Source organism: Oncorhynchus mykiss, chromosome 10 (genome assembly GCF_057628025.1).
Source record: "Oncorhynchus mykiss isolate SJ-2025 chromosome 10, ASM5762802v1, whole genome shotgun sequence".
NCBI classification, from domain to species: Eukaryota; Metazoa; Chordata; class Actinopteri; order Salmoniformes; family Salmonidae; genus Oncorhynchus; species Oncorhynchus mykiss.
The window spans coordinates 8,237,050-8,262,836 of NC_143031.1; the positions used below are offsets into that span (position 1 = coordinate 8,237,050).

The 25,787-nt window shown below is 45.1% G+C and overlaps 1 protein-coding gene across 1 annotated transcript in view; it reads right to left on the reverse strand.

Annotated features, from left to right (window-relative positions):
* LOC110534844 (sarcoplasmic/endoplasmic reticulum calcium ATPase 1) overlaps positions 1–25,787 on the reverse strand; it is a 115,937-nt gene that overhangs the window by 61,300 nt on the left and 28,850 nt on the right. Inside the window, exons 4-6 of the mRNA XM_036989612.2 lie at positions 16,916–17,020; positions 12,834–12,972; positions 3,388–3,468 (exon numbers count right to left, since the gene is read on the reverse strand). Of these exons, the coding sequence (XP_036845507.1) occupies positions 3,388–3,468; positions 12,834–12,972; positions 16,916–17,020 (325 nt within the window). The remainder of the gene's footprint in view (positions 1–3,387; positions 3,469–12,833; positions 12,973–16,915; positions 17,021–25,787) is intronic.

A 25,787-nucleotide genomic window follows, 5' to 3' on the forward strand; every position in this document is an offset into this window, starting at 1 on the left:
TATACCAGTTTCATCTGAAGACAAAAATGTTGACAGCTACGCCATACAGGTTGCAAAATAAATGGGAGATTTGCGATGTACCAATTTCATAGCATATGTTTTGCGTGGTACAAAAAAAACCTACACTTGATTCAACACAGCATTTTCCAATTTAAATTATTATATAAAGTTCTTGCCACCAACAGAATGCTATATACTGTATATGGGGCGGGGCATACAACAATCTCAGCTCTGTAGATTGTGCTACGAAGAGACAGAATCAATAGATCATTTATTCTGGCATTGCACCTATGTAGCTGGTTTCTGGTCACAGGTTCAGGAATGTTTAAAAAAAATTAGAACACGCACTTAAAATGAACCTTACAAATAACAGTGTTGGGCAATTTGGAAAGCCATAGTCAGCCAAAAATGTAATAATCAAATTACTTGTCGGAAAGGTTTTCATCCATTTCACAATCTGTGGATAATATACGATTAGAAAGGTAAAAAAAAGTTGTAAAACATCCCAGCACAATTGAAAAATATATGGCACATGGAAACCAAACGAGGCTGGTCTCTGGTGATAGATGGGATGGGCTGAGTGGCTGAGGGTGGGATTAAAGAGCTGAGGTCTCTGGTGATAGATGGGAGGGGCTGAGGGTGGGATTAAGGAGCTGAGGTCTATGGTGATAGATGGGAGGGGCTGAGGGTGGGATTAAAGAGCTGAGGTCTATGGTGATAGATGGGATGGGCTGAGAGTGGCTGAGGGGCGGGATTAAAGAGCTGAGGTCTATGGTGATAGATGGGATGGGCTGAGAGTGGCTGAGGGGTGGGATTAAAGAGCTGAGGTCTATGGTGATAGGTGGGATGGGCTGAGAGTGGCTGAGGGGCGGGATTAAAGAGCTGAGGTCTATGGTGATAGGTGGGATGGGCTGAGAGTGGCTGAGGGGCGGGATTAAAGAGCTGAGGTCTATGGTGATAGATGGGAGGGGCTGAGAGTGGCTGAGGGCGGGATTAAGGAGCTGAGGTCTATGGTGATAGGTGGGATGGGCTGAGAGGTGGGATTAAAGAGCTGAGGTCTATGGTGATAGGTGGGAGGGGCTGAGAGGTGGGATTAAAGAGCTGAGGTCTGTGGTGATAAGTGGGAGGGGCTGAGAGTGGCTGAGGGGCGTGATTAAGGAGCTGAGGTCTATGGTGATAGGTGGGATGGGCTGAGAGTGGCTCAGGGGCGGGATTAAAGAGCTGAGGTCTATGGTGATAGGGGGGGATGGGCTGAGAGTGGCTGAGGGGTGGGATTAAAGAGCTGAGGTCTATGGTGATAGGTGGGATGGGCTGAGGGGCGGGATTAAAGAGCTGAGGTCTATGGTGATAGGTGGGAGGGGCTGAGAGGTGGGATTAAAGAGCTGAGGTCTATGGTGATAAGTGGGAGGGGCTGAGAGAGGCTGAGGGGCGTGATTAAGGAGCTGAGGTCTATGGTGATAGGTGGGAGGGGCTGAGAGGTGGGATTAAAGAGTTTATGTTGGGTAATGTATTATGGTTATGTGACTGCTTTATATAAAAGTACCATGTATGTATGTATGTATGTATGGTACGTATGTATGTATGGTACGTATGTATGTATGTATGTACGTATGTATGTATGTATGTATGTATGTACGTATGTATGTACGTATGTATGTATGTATGTATGTAGCAAAAAAGCTATAAAAAACAAAGATATTTGTCCTCCAAAGAGGGGGTGGGGGAGGGGTAAAAAAAAAGGATGTTGAAGGTAACAGTACGAGCATGTTGTCGGTAACAGTACGCGCATGTTGTCGGTAACAATACGAGCATGTTGTAGGTAACAGTACGAGCATGTTGTCGGTAACAGTACGAGCATGTTGTCAGTAACAGTACGAGCATGTTGTCGGTAACAATATGAGCATGTTGTCGGTAACAATACGAGCATGTTGTCGGTAACAATACGAGCATGTTGTCGGTAACAATACGAGCATGTTGTCGCTAACAGTACGAGCATGTTGTAGGTAACAGTACGAGCATATTGTCGGTAACATTAAGAGCATGTTGTCGGTAACAATACGAGCATGTTGTCGGTAACAATACGAGCATGTTGTCGGTAACAATACGAGCATGTTGTCGGTAACAGTACGAGCATGTTGTCGGTAACAGTACGAGCATGTTGTCGGTAACAGTACGAGCATGTTGTTGGTAACAATACGAGCATGTTGTCGGTAACAGTACGAGCATATTGTAGGTAACAGTACGAGCATGTTGTCGGTAACAATACGAGCATGTTGTCGGTACGAGCATGTTGTAGGTAACAGTACAAGCATGTTGTCGGTACGAGCATGTTGTAGGTAACAGTACGATCATGTTGTAGGTAACAATATGAGCATGTTGTAGGTAACAGTACGAGCATGTTGTCGGTAACAGTATGAGCATGTTGTAGGTAACAGTACGAGCATGTTGTCGGTAACAGTACGAGCATGTTGACGGTAACAATACGAGCATGTTGTAGGTAACAGTACGAGCATGTTGTCGGTAACCGTACGAGCATGTTGTCGGTAACCGTACGAGCATGTTGTAGGTAACCGTACGAGCATGTTGTCGGTAACCGTACGAGCATGTTGTAGGTAACAGTACGAGCATGTTGTCGGTAACAATACGAGCATGTTGTAGGTAACAGTACGAGCATGTTGTCGGTAACAGTACGAGCATGTTGTCGGTAACAATACGAGCATGTTGTCGGTAACAGTACGAGCATGTTGTCGGTAACAGTACGAGCATGTTGTCGGTAACAGTACGAGCATGTTGTAGGTAACAGTATGAGCATGTTGTAGGTAACAGTACGAGCATGTTGTAGGTAATAATACGAGCATGTTGTAGGTAACAGTACAAGCATGTTGTTGGTAACAATACAAGCATGTTGTTGGTAACAATACAAGCATGTTGTTGGTAACAATACGAGCATGTTGTAGGTAACAATACGAGCATGTTGTCGGTGACAATACGAGCATGTTGTAGGTAACAATACGAGCATGTTGTAGGTAACAATACGAGCATGTTGTCGGTAACAATACGAGCATGTTGTAGGTTACAGTACGAGCATGTTGTCGGTGACAATACGAGCATGTTGTCAGTGACAATACAAGCATGTTGTCGGTGACAATACGAGCATGTTGTCGGTAAAGGTAAGAGGCTGTTGTAGGTACGAGCATGGTTGTAGGTAACACTACGAGCATGTTGTAGATAACATTAAGAGGAACAGAGGTTTAATCTCAGCCAGCCAACCAACCAACCCAGCCAAGTCAACCAGCTAACCAACCAACCCAGCCAAGTCAACCAGCTAACCAACCAACCCAGCCAAGTCAACCAGCTAACCAGTCAGTATGTAGCGTTGTAGCCTACCTGTGAGAATAGACTGGTCCACTCTTAGGGTGGTAGATTTAATGGAGGTGATCCTGATGTCAGCAGGGACCTTGTCACCAACTAGACAAAAACAAAAACAGGTTAGAAGAGCAGACAGAGGGTTTGTTTAAAACTGTCATTTGATGAAAGTATTGGGTTAACATTCTACAGAGGGAGAAAGAAGAAGAGAGAGGGAGGAAGAGAGACCATGTCTACTGTTTGCTGATGATCTGGTGCTTCTGTCACCAACCAAGGAGGGCCTACAGCAGCACCTAGATCTTCTGCACAGATTATGTCAGACCTGGGCCCTGACAGTAAATAGCAGTAAGACTAAAATAATGGTGTTTCAAAAAAAGGTCCAGTCGCCAGGACCACAAATACAAATTCCATCTAGACATTGGATGGAATTTGTTGTCCTACAGCAGTGGTTCCCAAACATGCCAGCAGCATACCACCCTGAATCCCACTGCTGGCTTGCTTCTGAAGCTAAGCAGGGTTGGTCCTGGTCAGTCCCTGGATGGGAGACTAGATGCTGCTGGCTTGCTTCTGAAGCTAAGCAGGGATGGTCCTGATCGGTCCCTGGATGGGAGACTAGATGCTGCTGGCTTGCTTCTGAAGCTAAGCAGGGTTGGTCCTGGTCAGTCCCTGGATGGGAGACTAGATGCTGCTGGCTTGCTTCTGAAGCTAAGCAGGGTTGGTCCTGGTCGGTCCCTGGATGGGAGACTAGATGCTGCTGGCTTGCTTCTGAAGCTAAGCAGGGATGGTCCTGGTCGGTCCCTGGATGGGAGACTAGATGCTGCTGGCTTGCTTCTGAAGCTAAGCAGGGTTGGTCCTGGTCAGTCCCTGGATGGGAGACTAGATGCTGCTGGCTTGCTTCTGAAGCTAAGCAGGGATGGTCCTGGTCGGTCCCTGGATGAGAGACTAGATGCTGCTGGCTTGCTTCTGAAGCTACGCAGGGATGGTCCTGGTCGGTCCCTGGATGGGAGACTAGATGCTGCTGGAAGTGGTGTTGGAGGGCCAGTAGGAGGCACTCTTTCCTCTGCTCTAAAAAAAAATCCCTTTAACTATTTGCACATCGTCACAACACTGTATATAGAAATAATGACATTTGAAATGTCTTTATTCTTTTGCAACTTCTGTGAGTGTATTGTATACTGTACATTTTTGTTTATTTCACTTTTGTTAATCATCTACTTCACTTGCTTTGGCAATGTTAACATGTGTTTCCCATGCCAATAAAGCCTTTAAATTGAATTTGAGACGAGATAATAGTGAAGAGAGACAAGAGAAAGGTGTGTGAGATTTTAAAATGAAGATCTCTGTAGTGACCTGTGACGATGTGAGTCCAGCGGGCCAGGAGGTGTAATCACGAAGGAAATGAGAAGATGGAAGACTAGCTGTGAGACTGCCGGCAACCACCCACGTTCCCCAGGTGAACACTCAATTGCAACCTATCGAATCGCAGCATTAAAAAATAAAAAAAAAGCCTTTAGCAAAGTAACTTCAGCCAGCGAGCCCTGGCGTAGCCTTGCAAGTCAACAACATTCAGCCAACCGTATACCCCAAAAAATAAATAAATAAATAAAAACTACCTTGATGCAACTCTGATCGAGTCACGATTGCCATCCCTATAAAAATGGATTCCACACTTCTGAGAAAGCACTCAGCTCCCTCATCGCAGAGGGATGAACCCATAAACAAGCAGCTTGGATTAATACCTCTAATCTATTTCTCTCCTCTCTGGCTGTATATTAAAGTCATCTTTCATGACAGGGTTTAGGAGTCGTGGGCATGTGGCACTTAATGTGCTTTGAACCATGCTCCAAATGCACACATTTGTCACAGCTTCACATTCAACCGTTTTGGGGGCACGTTGGTGGGTCACACCAGGACAGTGATGCTGGAATTGCTTCATCCAAGCACCAGACAAAAGTTTTTTTTTTGTTTTAAGTAAAAACTTCTAGAATATGAAGATATCATTACAGTAAGAGGTTTACAAGTCATAAGACATGAAGCAGACATCCTCATGACTGAAAGCTATGATGCAACTGATGTTGACGACCACACAACCAATACGCTATTCTGTAATGGTTTGAAGTTGCATGGTTTACAGAGGTAAATACACACATCAACACAGTTCTGTGCTACATGTTATCCAGATTGGTCAACCCTGTCCTCAGACATCAGCCTACATTATTCACTGCTATTCAGACGGGTCCAACCCTGTCCTCAGATATCAGCCTACATAATTCACTGCTATTCAGACGGGTCCAACCCTGTCCTCAGATATCAGCCTAATCCACTGCTATTCACTAAAACAAGGCTAGTAACAGAATGCACCGATTAGGCTTTTCAAGGTGATCCCTCATGAAAAGTCTATCTTGTCTATTGCCTTATCTGGTGGTGCAGAATGATCATTATTACGCAAGGCGAACTGACAGTGATTAGCTATGTTCCATGACCTAGTGTGTGACCTAGTGTGTGACCTAGTGTGTGTGGGAGCATTATTTGGCCTCCCCTCCAACTCTAAATCAGGAAGTGAACCACTGACCCAACCTAAGGTATTGATTAAAAACCTTTCATCACATTCATTGGTAGAACTATGGCAAACTGCTAGTTTGATGATTTCAGAAAACCTCCTGTGTCCTCCCCCCCCCCCCCCCCCCCTCCTATCATGGCATTTTCCTGCATTGCCCTTGGAGTTCTCATTTCCCTACTTTATCACGAGTACTCAATCTCTCACATTATATCTGACAATCCACTCCTCCTCTCTTCTGCAACAACCGGAAAGAGATGGAGCGAGGAAAGAAAGAGAGGTGTATGTGTGGGAACTGCAAAAAAGAGGCTTTTGAAACTCCCACTCCCAGCATCCTCCTCACCTACTGTAGCCCTATCGCCTCCAACTCAACCATCACTCGTCTCCAATCACCTCCCACAGACTGATTCTCGCTCGCTCCTCTCCCATCTAAATGCTAATACTAGGAGCTTGGGATCAGTAAGTTCTATTTGACAGTGAATACTTACCTTAACATAATGCAGCCTACGCCATTACTGAGTGCAAACGGTCAACTGTCTGGAGGGAACCTTTGGAGAATAATCCAGTAGTGTGTGCTTAACTTAACGTTCACCCCTGGCTGGAACTTAGTATCCATCAGACCAAACTCTAGTTGATGTGATGGTCTGATATTCATTCCTGGAACTTAGTATCCATCAGACCAAACTCTAGTTGATGTGAGGGTCTGATATTAATTCCTGGAACTTAGGATCCATCAGACCAAACTCTAGTTGATGTGATGGTCTGATATTAATTCCTGGAACTTAGGATCCATCAGACCAAACTCTAGTTGATGTGATGGTCTGATATTCATTCCTGGAACTGTTCTTAGGGTCCGGCTAAATCAAGGCAGTTATACAATTTTAATCACTGGTTGACACTGGTTGATGTGATTTGTGATGGTCTGAGATTGCTGATTTAATTGAATCATGACACAGCAAGTACCACACTGACAGAGCTGCTTGTGCTCTTAAGGTCATACTACTGCTAGGTTCACAGTCCCAGTTCTCCTGAAGATAGACAGCAGACAAAATACACTACTGCATAGCTTCTTCAACTCTGATCTTATTACCACCTAAATCCATCTCTAGTTCCCTAACCGAGGAGGTTAGGCATTGGATATTCATGAGAATGGAACCCAAACATCATGTTTATTAGGGAACTGGCTACATGGCACCCATTCCTGTATGGGACGATCTTCACTCCCTTCCTGTTCCACTAGGTGGTCTTCCCAGGTTTCAATGTCTTCAGGCCGTCTAAGCCTGTATGTGTTCGTAGTTCCAACAACCTTGTCTGTCTCAAGTGTACGGCCAGTTTCTATCTGTGAAGAAAATCTTTTTTTTTTTTTTTTTTTTTTTTTTAAACAGGGAAAGTTCCACACCCATAACTGTGGCGTAACGCTGGCACTGGGGACAATGTGAAACCAGCCAGGCAGGCAGCAGAGAGGAGGGTGGAAACTTGTGTAAATATACTGCATTTATGTTTTTTTAGCTCTCCTCAAAAAAAGGCACTGTAGTTGAGTGTCCATTTCCATTCCTTTCAGATCGCTAGTTCCCATGGAAACAACTTGAACCGACACTAGTCCAACATACAGGAGAGAAAAGACTCTTGACACAAACAAATGTTTTTGGAGAAGAAATGTTAAGTAAAAAAATAAATAACAACAATTAAAAAGGAGTGTTTGCCTCGTCCCCCATTCTGAACATGCTCTTAGACACTTTCTGAGAGAGAGAAAAAAAATAACTGCGGTTTTACCTACTGAGTGTTTACTAGTGTTAAATAGCACTAAGCAACCAGATTAAGTCACAGAGAGATATTCCTCTGCTCAGGCAATACTGTACATACAGAACACTATGCCAAGCTGGAAGCCTCTCTTCTACCCAGTATCTGCTATGGTAGGAAATGGCATCTTTCCTCTGTGGGCCACTTACATCCTGACAGACTTGCATCTTTCCTCTGTGGGCCACTCACATCCTGACAGACTTGCATCTTTCCTCTGTGGGCCACTCACATCCTGACAGGCTTGCATCTTTCCTCTGTCTGTGTGCCCTCTGTCTGTGTGCTCTGCCCTCCACTCGGCAGATACTAGGTGGGCTAGACTAACAAAACCCCATCATTCATTTATATAGAGCTGCTGACAGAGAGGAGTGATACTCGGACTCACCGTCCACAGAGGAGACCCTGATTACAGAGACAGATGGGAGGGCGCGGGGGGGGGGGGGGGGGGGGGGGTCACGTCCCATTTCAACAGAAAACACTTCCCTCTCCACCTCAGCTCAAAGATGCCAGATAGCCATAGAGACAATAAAGAGGATTGGAGTGGCTAGATCTCATTGGTTCCTCATATACAGTAGTGTCAGGCTGGGGTTGTATTATATGTCCCAGATAGTGTTAGGTTCTAATTATCAGAGGAAGAACTCAACGGACACTGTGAAAGCTTTAAACCAAGTTTATTCTTCCCTAAAGGATCGAACAGCTGAACAGACTGGAAGACATGGTTACCATAGTGGTGGTATATGTACCCCACTTTGGGTGGAGTCTCCTCCTTCTCGCTAACTATTGTATCTTTATTGCTAGGTAGGAAACTTAAGTAATACGTGCAAAATAATCAGTCCATTTTCCCTTAACGTGACCTGACCTCCACCCACTTCATCACTAATCCATGACTCTATCCCCCCTTATCAATGCCTGCCACATATGATCATTTTCCCTACACTCAGTACATTCCAAGCTTAATTGACCCCCACCATATACCTTCCTCCTACAGATAGCCATTAACTTCTGGTGTAGACCCTCAACAATCCATAGGATACCTGATAGTGCTGCTTCTTCTCAGTGTTCTAAGAGGTGCTGTTGAACCTCAACATTTCTGTGCTTCAGTAGAGGTGGAGCTAGTCTGAGGATGGTTGCCATAGAGACAGGCTGTTTGGGTAGCCCCCCCCCCTCCCCTCCCCTCCCTGACTGGCAGTGTTGTTGTTGTTCAATCTTCCAATCAACTGAAACGGCTGCAACACCTAACAAAGAGCTGCAGTTAGTTTCAGAATGGGTGGCAAGGAATAAGTTAGTCCTAAATATTTCAACAACTAAAAGCATTGTATTTGGGACAAATCATTCACTTTATATTGTAATAAAAAACAATGTGGCAATTGAGCAAGTTGAAGTGACTGAACTGCCTGGAGTAACCCTGGATTGTAAACTGTCATGGTCAAAACATATTGATGCAGTAGTAGCTAAGATGGGGAGAAGTCTGTCTATAATAAAGCACTGCTCTGCCTTCTTAACAACACTATCAACAAGGCAGGTCCTGCAGGTCCTAGTTTCTACCTTCTTAACATCACTATTAACAAGGCAGGTCCTGCAGGTCCTAGTTTCTACCTTCTTAACATCACTATTAACAAGGCAGGTCCTACAGGCCCTAGTTTCTACCTTCTTAACAACACTATCAACAAGGCAGGTCCTACAGGCCCTAGTTTTGTCACACCTGGACTACTGTTCAGTCTTGTGGTCAGGGGTCACAAAGAGGGACCTTGGAAAATTGCAATTGGCTCAGAACAGGGCAGCAGGGCTGGCTCAGAACAGGGCAGCACGCCTGGCTCAGAACAGGGCAGCACGCCTGGCTCAGAACAGGGCAGCACGCCTGGCTCAGAACAGGGCAGCACGCCTGGCTCAGAATACCCAGCAGCAGTAACCAGGTGGTGAGACTGAGAGCAAGGGAAACGCTTTGGAAATTTAAAGTCCCCTAAATACAGGGACGACCGCAGCCACTTCTCTCACACACACACACACACGTGGTCCTGGCTGGCACCTGTGGGCCCAGTGGAAAGGCTTTTGCAGTGCCTTCACAAGGTATTCATTCCCCTTACGACTTATTCCACGTTTTGTTGTGTTACAGCCTAAATTCAAAATGTGTTACATTTCTCACCCATCTACACACTATACCCCATAATGACAAAGTGAAAACATGTTTTGAGAATTTGTTTTCACATTTATTGAAAATTAAATACAAAAATATCTAATTTACATAATTATTCACACTCGTGAGTCAATACTTTGTCGAAGCAATCTTTGGCAGTCTTTCCACAGCTGGATTGTGCAACATCTGCCCATGATTATTTTCAAAATGATGTTAAATTGGTTGTTGATCATTGCTAGACAACCATTTTCAGGTCTTGCCATAGATTTAAGTAGATTTAATTAAAAACTGTACTTCGGCAACTCAGGAACATTCAAAGTCTTCTTGGTAAGCAACTCCAGTGTAGATTTTGCCAAACGTTTTAAGTTATTGTCCATGTGGAAAGATGAATTAATCTCCCAGTGTCTCGTGGAAAGCAGACTGAACCAGGTTTTCCTCTAGGATTTTGCATGTGCTTAGCTCCATTCCATTTATTTTTTGTCCTGAAAACCTCCCCAGTCCTTAATGATTACAAGCATACCCATTACATACAGCCTTCACTGCTTGAACATATGGAGAGTGGTACTCAGTGTTGTATTGGATTTGCCCCAAACATAACACTTTCGATTCAGGACAAAAAGTGAATTGCTTTGCCAATTTTTTTGCAGTATTACTTGAGAGCCTTGTTGCCAACAGGATGCATGTTTTGGAATATTTGTATTCTTTACAGGCTTCGTTCTTTTCACTCTGTCATTTAGGTTAGTATTGTGGAGTAACTACAGTGTTGTAGATCCATCCTCAGTTTTCTCCTATCACAGCCATTAAACTCTGTTTTAAAAAAAAGTTATGGTGAAATCCCTGAGCGGTTTCCTTCCTTTCCGGCAACTGAGTTAGGAAAGATCTTTGTAGTTACTGGGTGTATTGATACACCATCCAAAGCATAATTGATAACTTCACAATGCTCAAAGGGACGAGTTCAGGTGGGCCTACGTTCTTCAGCATACAAAGAAAAAGGGGTGCTCAACAACAAAATGACACATCGACATGACTGACTTACCGAGGGAAAAACTTCCAAAAGGACTAATTCAAGGTACAATGGAGTTGGGGCACCCAAAACAAGTCAGAGATGGATTTCTTACTGCTCACTTTAATTACCAGGATGCAGACAGGTGACTGACGATTCTACGTCAAACTGACGTCAGTGTCCTGACCACTGCACTTAGCTCTTATTTATAGCCTAGTGGCTCATTGAGACAATTAATATAAACAAATTATAATATGTTTCAAGGTAAATGGCAAATTACAGCACAAAAATAAATATAAAAGTTGCATCTCATTAATCAATAGAGACCCCCCCCCCCCCAAAAAAAATGGAGGTAACAACATTATAGAAACAAGGGGGAAAAAAATCATCATATTGCCCCTTAGTGCCTACGAGTGATACCAGAATGCCTGTTTTAGTTTATGTACGATATCATAAACGCAACAAATTCAAAGATTTTGCTGAGTTACAGTTCATATAAAGAACATCTGTAAATTGAAATAAATTCATTAGGCCCTAATTTATGGGTTTCACATGACTGGGCAGGGGTGCAGCCATAGGTGGGCCTGGGAGACAATAGGCCCACCCACTTGGGAGCCAGGCCCAGCCAATCAAAAAGAGTCCCCACAAAAGGGCTTTATTACAGACAGAAATACTCCTCAGCCGCCAGAACGAGGCTCTCCACTACCTGTTGTTCTTGCAGTAATGATTCTTCAGAATGTTTTCAAAATGTATCTGTAGATAGTAGCCAAATAGCCTAGGTCTAGAAATTAACATTCAATTTATCTGGCAACAGCTCTGGTGGACATTCCTGCAGTCAGCATTCTAATAGTGTGCAAAGCTGTCTTCAAGGCAAAGGATGGCTACTTTGAAGAATCTAAAATATATTTTGATTTGTTTAACACTTTTTTGGTTACTACATGATTCCATATGTGTTATTTTGATGTCTTCATTATTATTCTACAATGTAGAAAATAGTACAAATAAATAAAAACCCTTGAATGAGTAGGTGTGTCCAAGCGTTTGACTGGTACTGTATATGTGTGGGGTACAGAGATGAGGTAGTCATGTTAAACACTATTATTGTACACAGAGTGAGTCCATGCAACTTATTCTGTGACTTGTTCAGCAGTTTTACTCCTGAACTTATTTAAGTTTGTCATAACAAAAGGGGCTGATCAGTTACTTATTGACTCAAGATATTACGGAGTATTGTGTGTAGGTCAGTGACAAAAACAACAACATTTAATCCATTTCAAATTCAGGCTGTAATACAACAAAATGTGGGAAAAAGGGGGTGTGAACACTTTCTGAAGGCACTGTGTGTGTGTGTGTGTGTGTGTGTGTTGGTGTGTGTTGGTGTGTGTGTGTTCAAACACACATGCATGTGGGGGTCTGGGAGAGGAATGTGTCCATCTAATGAATGGGCATGTGCCTGAAATCAATTTTATACACTAATTGTAGTCTCACCCATACACCTGTGTGTGTGTGTGTGTGTGTGTGTGTCTGTGTGTGTGTGTCTGTGTCTGTGTGTGTGTGTCTGTGTCTGTGTGTGTGTGTGTGTGTGTGTCTGTGTGTGTGTGTGTGTCTGTGTGTGTGTCTGTGTGTGTGTGTGTGTGTGTGTGTCTGTGTGTGTGTGTGTGTGTGTGTGTCTGTGTGTGTGTGTGTGTGTGTGTGTGTGTGTCTGTGTGTGTGTCTGTGTGTGTGTGTGTGTGTGTGTGTGTGTGTGTGTGTGTGTGTGTGTGTGTGTGTGTGTGTGTGTGGTGTGTGTGTCTGTGTGTGTGTCTGTGTGTGTGTGTGTGTGTGTGTGTGTGTGTGTGTGTGTGTGTGTGTGTGTGTGTGTGTGTGTGTGTGTGTGTGTGTGTGTGTGTGTGTGGTATGGGCCAGAATGCAGGGTGAACAAAGAAAAAGACTTTCACACTGAAAAAGAACCTGTCTGTCCCTCACCCTGTACTCACCCGCAATCTCTACAACATCCCCAGGCACGATTTCCCGGGCTTTGACCCTCTGGACAGCCTTGCGGTTCATGCGGTACACCTTGGCTATCTCTGGCTCGTACTCCTTCAGCGCCTCGATGGCGTTCTCCGCATTCCTCTCCTGGACCACACGGAGAGACAGAGGCAGGTTCAGTACCAACAGCCCCATTTCGTACCACGCTAAAGTGTTTGTGCCTTTCTGTCACTTTGGAATGAACCCCTACTAGAAAGGCAATGGATTAAAACTGAACATTCAACCCATAGACTGACCTTACCCAGTGCTCGCTCACTCAGCTGTCAATGTGTCCTCCAAACCCCACTTTATCACATGAGCTCTACCTATCCCTCCTCCTCATTCTACCCATCCCTCCTCCTCATTCTACCCATCCCTCCTCCTCATTCTACCCATCCCTCCTCCTCATTCTACCCATCTCTCCTCCTCATGCTACCCATCTCTCCTCCTCATGCTACCCATCCCTCCTCCTCATTCTACCCATCCCTCCTCCTCATTCTACCCATCCCTCCTCCTCATTCTACCCATCCCTCCTCCTCATTCTACCCATCCCTCATCCTCATTCTACCCATCTCTCCTCCTCATGCTACCCATCTCTCCTCCTCATTCTACCCATCCCTCCTCCTCATTCTACCCATCCCTCCTCCTCATTCTACCCATCCCTCCTCCTCATTCTACCCATCTCTCCTCCTCATTCTACCCATCTCTCCTCCTCATTCTACCCATCCCTCCTCATTCTACCCATCCCTCCTCGTGCTACCCATCCCTCCTCGTGCTACCCATCCCTCCTCGTGCTACCCATCCCTCCTCGTGCTACCCATCCCTCCTCGTGCTACCCATCCCTCCTCGTTCTACCCATCCCTCCTCGTTCTACCCATCCCTCCTCGTTCTACCCATCTCTCCTCGTGCTACCCATCCCTCCTCGTGCTACCCATCCCTCCTCATTCTACCCATCCCTCCTCATTCTACCCATCCCTCCTCGTGCTACCCATCCCTCCTCGTGCTACCCATCCCTCCTCGTGCTACCCATCCCTCCTCGTGCTACCCATCCCTCCTCGTGCTACCCATCCCTCCTCGTGCTACCCATCCCTCCTCATTCTACCCATCTCTCCTCATTCTTCCCATCCCTCCTCCTCATTCTTCCCATCCCTCCTCCTCATTCTTCCCATCCCTCCTCCTCATTCTTCCCATCCCTCCTCCTCATTCTTCCCATCCCTCCTCCTCATTCTTCCCATCCCGTCTCCTCATTCTACCCATCCCGTCTCCTCATTCTACCCATCCCGTCTCCTCATTCTACCCATCCCGTCTCCTCATTCTACCCATCCCGTCTCCTCATTCTACCCATCCCGTCTCCTCATTCTACCCATCCCGTCTCCTCATTCTACCCATCCCGTCTCCTCATTCTACCCATCCCGTCTCCTCATTCTACCCATCCCGTCTCCTCATTCTACCCATCCCTCCTCATTCTACCCATCTCTCCTCATTCTACCCATCCCTCCTCATTCTACCCATCCCTCCTCATTCTACCCATCCCTCCTCATTCTACCCATCCCTCCTCATGCTACCCATCCCTCCTCATGCTACCCATCCCTCCTCATGCTACCCATCCCTCCTCATTCTACCCATCCCTCCTCATTCTACCCATCCCTCCTCATGCTACCCATCCCTCCTCATTCTACCCATCCCTCCTCATTCTACCCATCCCTCCTCATTCTACCCATCCCTCCTCATTCTACCCATCCCTCCTCATGCTACCCATCTCTCCTCATTCTACCCATCTCTCCTCATTCTACCCATCCCGTCTCCTCATTCTACCCATCCCGTCTCCTCATTCTACCCATCCCGTCTCCTCATTCTACCCATCCCGTCTCCTCATTCTACCCATCCCGTCTCCTCATTCTACCCATCCCGTCTCCTCATTCTACCCATCCCGTCTCCTCATTCTACCCATCTCTCCTCATTCTACCCATCCCTCCTCCTCATTCTTCCCATCCCTCCTCCTCATTCTTCCCATCCCTCCTCCTCATTCTACCCATCCCGTCTCCTCATTCTACCCATCCCGTCTCCTCATTCTACCCATCCCGTCTCCTCATTCTACCCATCCCGTCTCCTCATTCTACCCATCCCGTCTCCTCATTCTACCCATCCCTCCTCCTCATTCTTCCCATCCCTCCTCCTCATTCTTCCCATCCCTCCTCCTCATTCTTCCCATCCCTCCTCCTCATTCTTCCCATCCCGTCTCCTCATTCTACCCATCCCGTCTCCTCATTCTACCCATCCCGTCTCCTCATTCTACCCATCCCGTCTCCTCATTCTACCCATCCCGTCTCCTCATTCTACCCATCCCGTCTCCTCATTCTACCCATCCCGTCTCCTCATTCTACCCATCCCGTCTCCTCATTCTACCCATCCCGTCTCCTCATTCTACCCATCCCGTCTCCTCATTCTACCCATCCCGTCTCCTCATTCTACCCATCTCTCCTCATTCTACCCATCTCTCCTCATTCTACCCATCTCTCCTCATTCTACCCATCCCTCCTCATTCTACCCATCCCTCCTCATTCTACCCATCCCTCCTCATTCTACCCATCCCTCCTCATTCTACCCATCCCTCCTCATGCTACCCATCCCTCCTCATGTTACCCATCCCTCCTCATTCTACCCATCCCGTCTCCTCATTCTACCCATCTCTCCTCCTCATTCTACCCATCTCTCCTCATTCTACCCATCTCTCCTCATTCTACCCATCTCTCCTCATTCTACCCATCTCTCCTCATTCTACCCATCCCTCCTCATTCTACCCATCCCTCCTCATTCTACCCATCCCTCCTCATGTTACCCATCCCTCCTCATGTTACCCATCCCTCCTCATGTTACCCATCCCTCCTCATTCTACCCATCCCTCCTCATGCTACCCATCCCTCCTCATGCTACCCATCTCTCCTCATTCTACCCATCCCTCCTCATTCTACCCATCCCGTCTCCTCATTCTACCCATCCCGTCTCCTCATTCTACCCATCCCGTCTCCTCATTCTACCCATCCCGTCTCCTCATTCTACCCATCCCGTCTCCTCATTCTACCCATCCCGTCTCCTCATTCTACCCATCCCTCCTCATTCTACCCATCCCTCCTCATTCTACCCATCCCTCCTCATTCTACCCATCCCTCCTCATTCTACCCATCCCTCCTCATTCTACCCATCCCTCCTCATGCTACCCATCCCTCCTCATGCTACCCATCCCTCCTCATGCTACCCATCCCTCCTCATGCTACCCATCCCTCCTCATTCTACCCATCCCTCCTCATTCTACCCATCCCTCCTCATTCTACCCATCCCTCCTCATTCTACCCATCCATCCTCATTCTACCCATCCCTCCTAATTCTACCCATCCCTCCTCATGCTACCCATCCCTCCTCATGCTACCCATCCCTCCTCATTCTACCCATCTCTCCTCATTCTACCCATCCCTCCTCATTCTACCCATCTCTCCTCATTCTACCCATCTCTCCTCATTCTACCCATCCCTCCTCATTCTACCCATCCCTCCTCATTCTACCCATCCCCCCAAGGACAAAGTGCTCTATTCAGAGACCAATTCTGATTAAGCTGCAGTTAATGGTCTTCAATTAACACTGACCCGTTTCTGTCTGCAGGTCTACAGAGTGAAATGAACAAAGACAGTAAGTGATCTCTCTGAGTGAAATACCTACAGAACTAGCATTTACATCATCAAAGGCTTGTTTTACTGGCACCTCTAGAAGCACCATGTACATTACCATGTGTATATACACTGGGCAATTTAAAAAGGTTGGCCTTGGCTCCATGGTTTCCATGTTTCAATTGAATACGGATTTACTATCCTACCCATCAATAAAAGCCCTGCTGACACGTATGAAGGTCGATAGCAGAACACAAGTTAGGGTTCTGTATCGATGACTCGTTACATAATGTCTTCGCCCTAAGGTGACACACCCTATAATATCCTGCATGTCAGCACCGTCTCCTGACACATGATCAGGTGAACACACACAAGATAGAGACACTCACCTGCCAGACTCCGATCACAGCGTTAGCGATGAGGATAAGCAGGATGACGATAGGTTCCACGAAGGCTGTGATGGTCTCCTCCCCCTCCTCAAACAGAGCTAGCACCTGGAGGGGGAGGGCACATAATACAGAGTTAATATAACAGATTCTAGTAAAAGTGTTTTTCTTCTCCACAGTGAGTATTGAGCAGTGAAGAGGATCGGAGCAGATCAGCGCCTCAAGCCCCGGTCGATAGCTCATCCTTCACGACCGCTTGGGTCCCGCAAATCTACCCTTCACTCCACTCGGCTCTGTGTAGAGAATATTGAAGGAGAGCAACTCGTTCTGATCCATCCCTTCCTTTCATTCAGCCTAGCTAGCCAGTTGACACTGTTTTCCATTAGCGCCGTCTGCCGGCTAATCGGCCGGTTACAGACTCATTTTCAGCCGGCTACTTCTTCCACTTCATATAAAATAAATATATACAGTGCCTTGCGAAAGTATTCGGCCCCCTTGAACTTTGCGACCTTTTGCCACATTTCAGGCTTCAAACATAAAGATATAAAACTGTATTTTTTGTGAAGAATCAACAACAAGTGGGACACAATCATGAAGTGGAACGACATTTATAGGATACTTTTCATGTAAAAGTATCAATTAGTCCATTGAGCTCTCTCCCACTAGAATGAATGATATGCATTTTCTAGCAATCTATTGATAGGTTAGGCGCCCGTCAGTCACAAAGCCAGCGATGACAGGGAACCCCTTTGTTATGGCCATCTGTCGGCACAATTTGGTCGATACAACATGTGTGCGCTGCGGTTGGGTGCAGTCAAATTTCACAGTAGGCTATTTACTGTGCTTTAATTGACAACTGAACAGCAAGTTTATAGAATGTGTTTGAAGTAACTGAATAAAGTCAATCAATCTTAAGTCATGCAACTTTGTTATATGACCATGGAATCGCATCGGGACAAATAAACCAAAGGATTTTCTAGGTATCCCTTCCCTAGGATGTCGGGGCTTTGCCAGACGATGAGTAACTCACCTCGTCAGTCAGTGTAACCGAATCGCATCAGTGAGAGCCCTTCATTTGGCTCCCTAATTTGCATAGACTACTGGTAGACCTTTGGCTTTTTGCCAATTCTCTACCAATAAATGATGAAAATATTTGATAAGAATCATTACTGCAGGAACAGGTAGTGGAGAGCCTCATTCTGGTCAAAGTTTGATCATTTGTGCCCTCACCGAATCCAGACACTAAAATGGATGTCATGCCCTGGCCATAGAGAGGTTTTTATTCTCTATTTTGGTTAGGCCAGGGTGTGACAAGGGTGGGCATTCTATGTTCATTTTCTATGTTTTGTATTTCTTTGTTGTTTGGCCGGGTGTGGTTCTCAATCAGAGGCAGCTGTCTATCGTTGTCTCTGATTGAGAACCATACTTAGGTAGCCTTTTCCCACTGGGTTTTTGTGGGTAGTTGCGTTCTGTTTTTGTGTCTGCACCAGACAGAACTGTTTCGGTTGTTCTCTTTGTTATTCAGTGTTTAGTTCGAATAAAAAAGATGAACACGTACCACGCTGCACCTTGGTCCTCGCCTTCTTCCACCAACAGCCGTTACAATGGAATTCAGCAATATTAAAACATTTATTGAATCACCTGAATGTATTGAACATTTATTAATTTGCTCAAGTATATCATAAGACATGAACAGAACGCATCAGTAGGTAGATTTCCATCCAATTTGGCGACAGATTTTAATGCACATTTTTCCACCAAACTGACTTGTTACGGATAGAAATCAGTGTGATGACGTAGTGCACACAAAATCTACTTTTCCATTTTAAGTTTTCAAGAACTGAATAAAAATCTAAAAGGTCAATGCGTTTCCATCACATTATCAACTCTACTAATAGTTTTGTCACAAAAAAAATGTTAAATATCAATGTGCCTCCTCTGGTCTTGACACCTGAGCTCTAGCCAACTGCTCACAGATTCAATGCAGGTAGGCTGTGAGGGTAGGCTAGTCTACATGAGATTATTCATGAATAAGAGTGAGAATACTTTTATTTCTCAAAACGGCAGTCAAGCATCGATCATCATGTCACCAGAACATGACCCTGGATATTTATTGGAAAGGGGCGTTAAGTCCATCACCGTGCACATTCACCACCCTGTGAAGTTCATAACTTATTTCATCTGTAGCCTAATAAACTGCATGCTTTCCCAAGTCGTAGTGGGAGGACCACACCACATATTATCGTGTGACTTCAAGTTTACTTAGATATGATGTTTATTATAATCAATATTTGCACAACGGCGTTTCCACCACCATTTTTTACACAATTAATTTTGCCGACACACACAACAACAAAAAAAAACTCACCAAATTAAATTCTGTCAACATTTATAAAATTCTACCGAAACGTCTTGTTTCCATGGTGAATGTTTGTTTTTTTAATACCAGTATGACTTTTTAACGTAGTTAGTTATTTCGTATTTCCTGCAACTTTCTGAAGAAGCCACGAGAATGCCCGTCTGTGTGTGTGTGTGCAGTGCGTCTACCACTTTCAGCAGAAATTCATCTAGCATGGAGGTGACGAAACGAGGTCAGATTCATTTTCGACGGAGGAAAGAGAAGCATGGTCGAGGGAAGAGTAAACCAGGGCGGGACCAAAGTTGGGAAAGCTGAACTTTTGTACTCTGCAACGTCGCGTTGCTATTGAAAATAGTCCTGATCACATAGGCCTAGGGGTGGCAACTCCAGCCCTCGAGGGCCTGATTGTTGTCACACTTTCTCCATCCCTAAAAAAAACACAGCGGATTAATCAAATTGCATTCTAAACCAAAGATGTGTTAGCTGGGGCAAAACTGTGACACCAATCAGGCCCTCGAGGACTGGAGTTGCCCACCCTTAGGCCCCGCCATATCCAAAACAATACACTCAATTCACACATGCTCAGTAATTTTAGTTGCAAAGTCATATCTTTCTGCACAATACCACAACAACGAAAATTTCAGAGGTAAACTTGATAAAATATTCCATAATTTTGCTGTATATTTCAGATGAAGTGAAGGCATTACCGGAGGCCACCAAAATCGAGCTCCTTCGGCAAGACATTCTAACCCATGGGTGCTTCCGACACCTGGCTGGCTACTCTGTACTTGTGACTGACACACACTTCCGTGGTATTTCTGACAATTAGCGAGTGTTCTTAGTTTTAGCAGACGGGAATTAGAGCAGGGATTTCCAACAGGTCGATCGCGAGCTACCAGTAGCTCGCAGACCACCTATGAGTAGCTCGCAGACCACCTATGAGTAGCTACCAGATCACATATGAGTAGCTACCAGACCACCTATGAGTAGCTCGCCAAACAATTCTGAAAGTACATGGAATTTTCACGTGTTCCACTGCAAACCGTCATAAAATAAATCTCACAGGTATCAAGACGCCGCAAGTTCCCAGCTATTATCTAGTCAACCTGATTTGCATACTTTTACTATAGCTTGCTGAGCGCCAGACACATTTATTTATTTTTTTTACTATGAAGATGGCAATACCACAGAGCAGGAATGATGTATAGTTTTATTTTAGCTTTATTTAACTAGGCAAGTCAGTTAAGAACAAATTCTTATTTTCAATGACGGCCTAGGAACAGTGGGTTAACTGCATTGTTCAGGGGCAGAACGACAGATTTGTACCTTGTCAGCTCGGGGATTTGAACTTGCAACCTTCCGGTTACTAGTCCAACACTCTAACCACTAGGCTACCCTGCCATGTGTGGAGGGGGCCTCATTCTGGTCCACGCTAATTTTTTTCCTAGTGTATTACATTTGGTCTTCATTAAAAAAAAATTGCAGGTCATGTAATCATTTGATCAGGTAAAAATGTATACATTTCACAATCTGACATAATGGTAAGCAATGATTTAGGATTTTAAATGAGAGACGTATAATATCGTCATGGTTTTAAGTCAATTTCTAAGGCATTACTGAATGAAGAGCCATTTGGGAGCAAAATGAACGTCTCTTTTAGGTGGACGTCGCCAAATGGTCCGGCTCACAGAAAATCACTAGAAGTCAGTTGATGTTGACAGTAGCCAGTTGATGTTGACAGAGGCCAGTTGATGTTGACAGAGGCCAGTTGATGTTGACAGAGGCCAGTTGGGGTTATATCCTTCCTGTTTGGCCCTGTCCGGTGGTGTCCTCGGATGGGGCCACAGTGTCTCCTGACCCCTCCTGTCTCAGCCTCCAGTATTTATGCTGCAGTAGTTTGTGTGTCGGGGGGCTAGGGTCAGTTTGTTATATCTGGAGTACTTCTCCTGTCCTATTCGGTGTCCTGTGTGAATCTAAGTGTGCGTTCTCTAATTCTCTCCTTCTCTCTTTCTCTCTCTCGGAGGACCTGAGCCCTAGGACCATGCCCCAGGAATACCTGACATGATGACTCCTTGCTGTCCCCAGTCCACCTGACTGTGCTGCTGCTCCAGTTTCAACTGTTCTGCCTTATTATTATTCAACCATGCTGGTCATTTATGAACATTTGAACATCTTGGCCATGTTCTGTTATAATCTCCACCCGGCACAGCCAGAAGAGGACTGGCCATCCCACATATGCTCTCTCTAACTTTCTCTTTCTTTCTCTCTCTCGGAGGAGCTGAGCCCTAGGACAGGAATACCTGACATGATGACTCCTTGCTGTCCCCAGTCCACCTGACCGTGCTGCTGCTCCAGTTTCAACTGTTCTGCCTTATTATTATTCGACCATGCTGGTCATTTATGAACATTTGAACATCTTGGCCATGTTCTGTTATAATCTCCACCCGGCACAGCCAGAAGAGGACTGGCCATCCCACATATGCTCTCTCTAATTCTCTCTTTCTTTCTCTCTCTCGGAGGACCTGAGCCCTAGGACAGGAATACCTGACATGATGACTCCTTGCTGTCCCCAGTCCACCTGACTGTGCTGCTGCTCCAGTTTCAACTGTTCTGCCTTATTATTATTCGACCATGCTGGTCATTTATGAACATTTGAACATCTTGACAGTGTTCTGTTATAATCTCCACCCGGCACAGCCAGAAGAGGACTGGCCACCCCACATAGCCTGGTTCCTCTCTAGGTTTCTTCCTAGATTTTGGCCTTTCTAGGGAGTTTTTCCTAGCCACCGTGCTTCTACACCTGCATTGCTTGCTGTTTGGTGTTTTAGGCTGGGTTTCTGTACAGCACTTTGAGATATCAGCTGATGTACGAAGGGCTATATAAATAAATCTGATTTGATTTTGATTTGATTTGATGTTGACAGAGGCCAGTTGATGTTGACAGAGGCCAGTTGATGTTGACAGAGGCCAGTTGATGTTGGGTTGACAGAAATACTTTCTTCAAAAGCGTCTCAATTAAATGTTTACTGCAAAGTAGGCTTACCTGGCAGAAGTATATCATGAGTAAGTGTATCTATTATTTGCTGACTTTGCCATGATTGTAAGCAGTAGAAGTACAGCACAATCGCTAGACTGACACATTAGCTGCGCAATTAAAGTGGAATTACACAAAAAAAATCATTTTTAAATGATTTCTTCCAGACTCCCCCCCCCCCCCCCCCCCGATACGATTTAAACATTGACATCGACTCAGAACATCCAATTTCGTTGTTTCTCCATGAACAATTGTAATTGTAATTGTAATTTTCACAATTGTAATTGTAATTTTCACAATTGTAATTTGTGAAAACCAGGAATATCTCAAACAGAATTTGGTAAACAAAATTTATTTTTGTAGGGTCCCTCTCCCCCTCAGAGTTTTTATGAAACATTATTTTACCAGGCATATTGACAGAATACAAAGTGTACAAGAGACAGTAGTGCACGAAGGACCTGGGGAAGAGTTGCAGAGAAGAGAATGTGCCTTTTTGAAAGCCATAAAAAGAGTAGCTCACGACATTTCTTTTAAAAAGTTGTTCTCATGCTAGAAAAGGTTGGAGACCCTTGAGAGGAGACAGGAGTTACGCTTCACTTCCAGACAGATGGCTTATTGGGACTGAATGGCCACAGTTCCAACATCACGTTAAAACCAAAACACAGCTTTAACAAATGGAAGGAAAAAATGTAAAAAATAAAATAAAAAAACGTATTAAAATAATGTTTACGAAGACATGCACGACAACAAGCAAAGCATCAGGGCCACTTGACTTTTTCACTCCCTTCCTGCACAAACCAAAACCTTGACCTATACTCCCTCTCTCACATAATGCTGTGGAGAATGAAATAAAGGAAGCCAACCTTTCCTCCTTCCTCAGAATAAAATGGAAGAAGTGTTAATTTCATAATTAGGAAGTGTATTCATTGTTTCAGGTGATCGATGTCGCCAGTTGTCATCGGTTGGTGTCATGGGTCAGCCTGACTTGGTATGGCCCGGTCTATAACCCCTATTCTCATAGATGGATGGGAGTGATCAAGTTGTCTCAACTACACAACAAATCTTAGTAAAAAGATGATCGAATTAAAATAGTAAAAAAAAGTTGCCTACAATATGATAAATGACAGTAAGCATTGTGTCCAGTAACAGTTATTGAGGCTGTAGTGGTAGACCTGAGCATTCCTTCTCCTCTACGACTTCCATCCATAAATAGTCATGTGTAATGATTATATCGGAGACCGCTTTAAAAACAACAGCTTTGTCCTGTGTTCCTCTCTTGTTGCCTGGTTACAAGGCTCTATTCTCATGTCATGCAGAGTCAGAGCAGCTCAATGTCTTAATTTACATATTATTCAAATAGGCACACAAATGAGTAATTCCCCCATTGAGGTTTGGCCCTTATAGGTTAGGATTGCCTTTCTTTCGGATACTTCTGAAAGGTCACCTTCGCCACCTCTTCCAGCATCAGTAGGCTGAGCACATGTTGCTGTAATTCATTAAAGCAGCAACGTTGGTCACTAAAACTGAATTGTTTTCATAAAAATATTAAAAAGTGTTTATTTAACTAACTAAATCCATTTGATGTCACTTTTTTTATTTTACCTTTGTTTAACAAGGCAAGTCAAGTCAAGAACAAATTATTATTTACAATGACTTCCTACACAGGCCAAACCCGGACAACGCTGGGCCAATTGTGCGCCGCCCTATGGGACTCACAATCATGTCTGTAGTGACGCCTCAAGCACTGAGATGCAGTGTCTTAGACCACTGCCCCACTCGGGAGCACAAATTGCACAGTAGCACCGACTGACCCATAAGGAATACATCAGCATCAAGTCTCAAAGGATGTGCGGGAGGTTAAACCAGCCTAGGTAGCTCAGTCTGCTGGGTGTATAGTAAAGGATGTGGGGGAGGTTAAACCAGCCTAGGTAGCTTAGTCTGCTTGGTGTCTAGTAAAGGATGTGGGGGAGGTTAAACCAGCCTAGGTAGCTCAGTCTGCTGGGTGTATAGTAAAGGATGTGGGGGAGGTTAAACCAGCCTAGGTAGCTCAGTCTGCTGGGTGTCTAGTAAAGGATGTGGGGGAGGTTAAACCAGCCTAGGTAGCTCAGTCTGCTGGGTGTCTAGTAAAGGATGTGGGGGAGGTTAAACCAGCCTAGGTAGCTCAGTCTGCTGGGTGTCTAGTAAAGGATGTGGGGGAGGTTAAACCAGCCTAGGTAGCTCAGTCTGCTGGGTGTATAGTAAAGGATGTGGGGGAGGTTAAACCAGCCTAGGTAGCTCAGTCTGCTGGGTGTCTAGCAAAGGATGTGGGGGAGGTTAAACCAGCCTAGGTAGCTCAGTCTGCTGGGTGTATAGTAAAGGATGTGGGGGAGGTTAAACCAGCCTAGGTAGCTCAGTCTGCTGGGTGTATAGTAAAGGATGTGGGGGAGGTTAAACCAGCCTAGGTAGCTCAGTCTACTGGGTGTATAGTAAAGGATGTGGGGGAGGTTAAACCAGCCTAGGTAGCTCAGTCTGCTGGGTGTCTAGTAAAGGACATGGGGGAGGTTAAACCAGCCTAGGTAGCTCAGTCTGCTGGGTGTCTAGTAAAGGATGTGGGGGAGGTTAAACCAGCCTAGGTAGCTCAGTCTGCTGGGTGTCTAGTAAAGGACGTGGGGGAGGTTAAACCAGCCTAGGTAGCTCAGTCTGCTGGGTGTATAGTAAAGGATGTGGGGGAGGTTAAACCAGCCTAGGTAGCTCAGTCTGCTGGGTGTCTAGTAAAGGATGTGGATGCTGTAAATCAGTGGAACAGAACAGGGTCTTGTTACAGTGCTAACACAAGTACGGGCAGCCTAATTTACATTAGGAAAAACAAACAGCCTCCCACTTAGAAACACCAGGATCAACACAAAGGCAATTAGTGTAGATGTATTTGTATCGTATACATTTTAATACTTATTTTCCACTGCCCAGAATAGCCCTGTAATAGATGGAAATACAATCGTTATCCAGACAGGGTTCTCCTGGCCGTACCACATACTTCACCCTACCACCTGGCCCAAAATACAGGGTCACTATTTAAGGAATTGTATGCGTCAGAGTATTGGTAATACTGAAGTAAAGAGAAATGCTTTGAGTGGAAAATCTAGGGAGTCAAGGGTCTGAACCTTCCATCATCGGCAGGCCATTATTATTGGAAATACGGAGGTGGTATGCAAAGCAATGCATGCAGACAGAGTATTACAGACACATTCTGTCCACTGTCAGGGCAGAGTATTACAGACACATGATGTCCACTGTCAGGGCAGAGTATTACAGACACATTCTGTCCACTGTCAGGGCAGAGTACTACAGACACATGATGTCCACTGTCAGGGCAGGGTATTACAGACACATGATGTCCACTGTCAGGGCAGGGTATTACAGACACATGATGTCCACTGTCAGGGCAGGGTATTACAGACACACGATGTCCACTGTCAAGGCAGGGTATTACAGACACATGATGT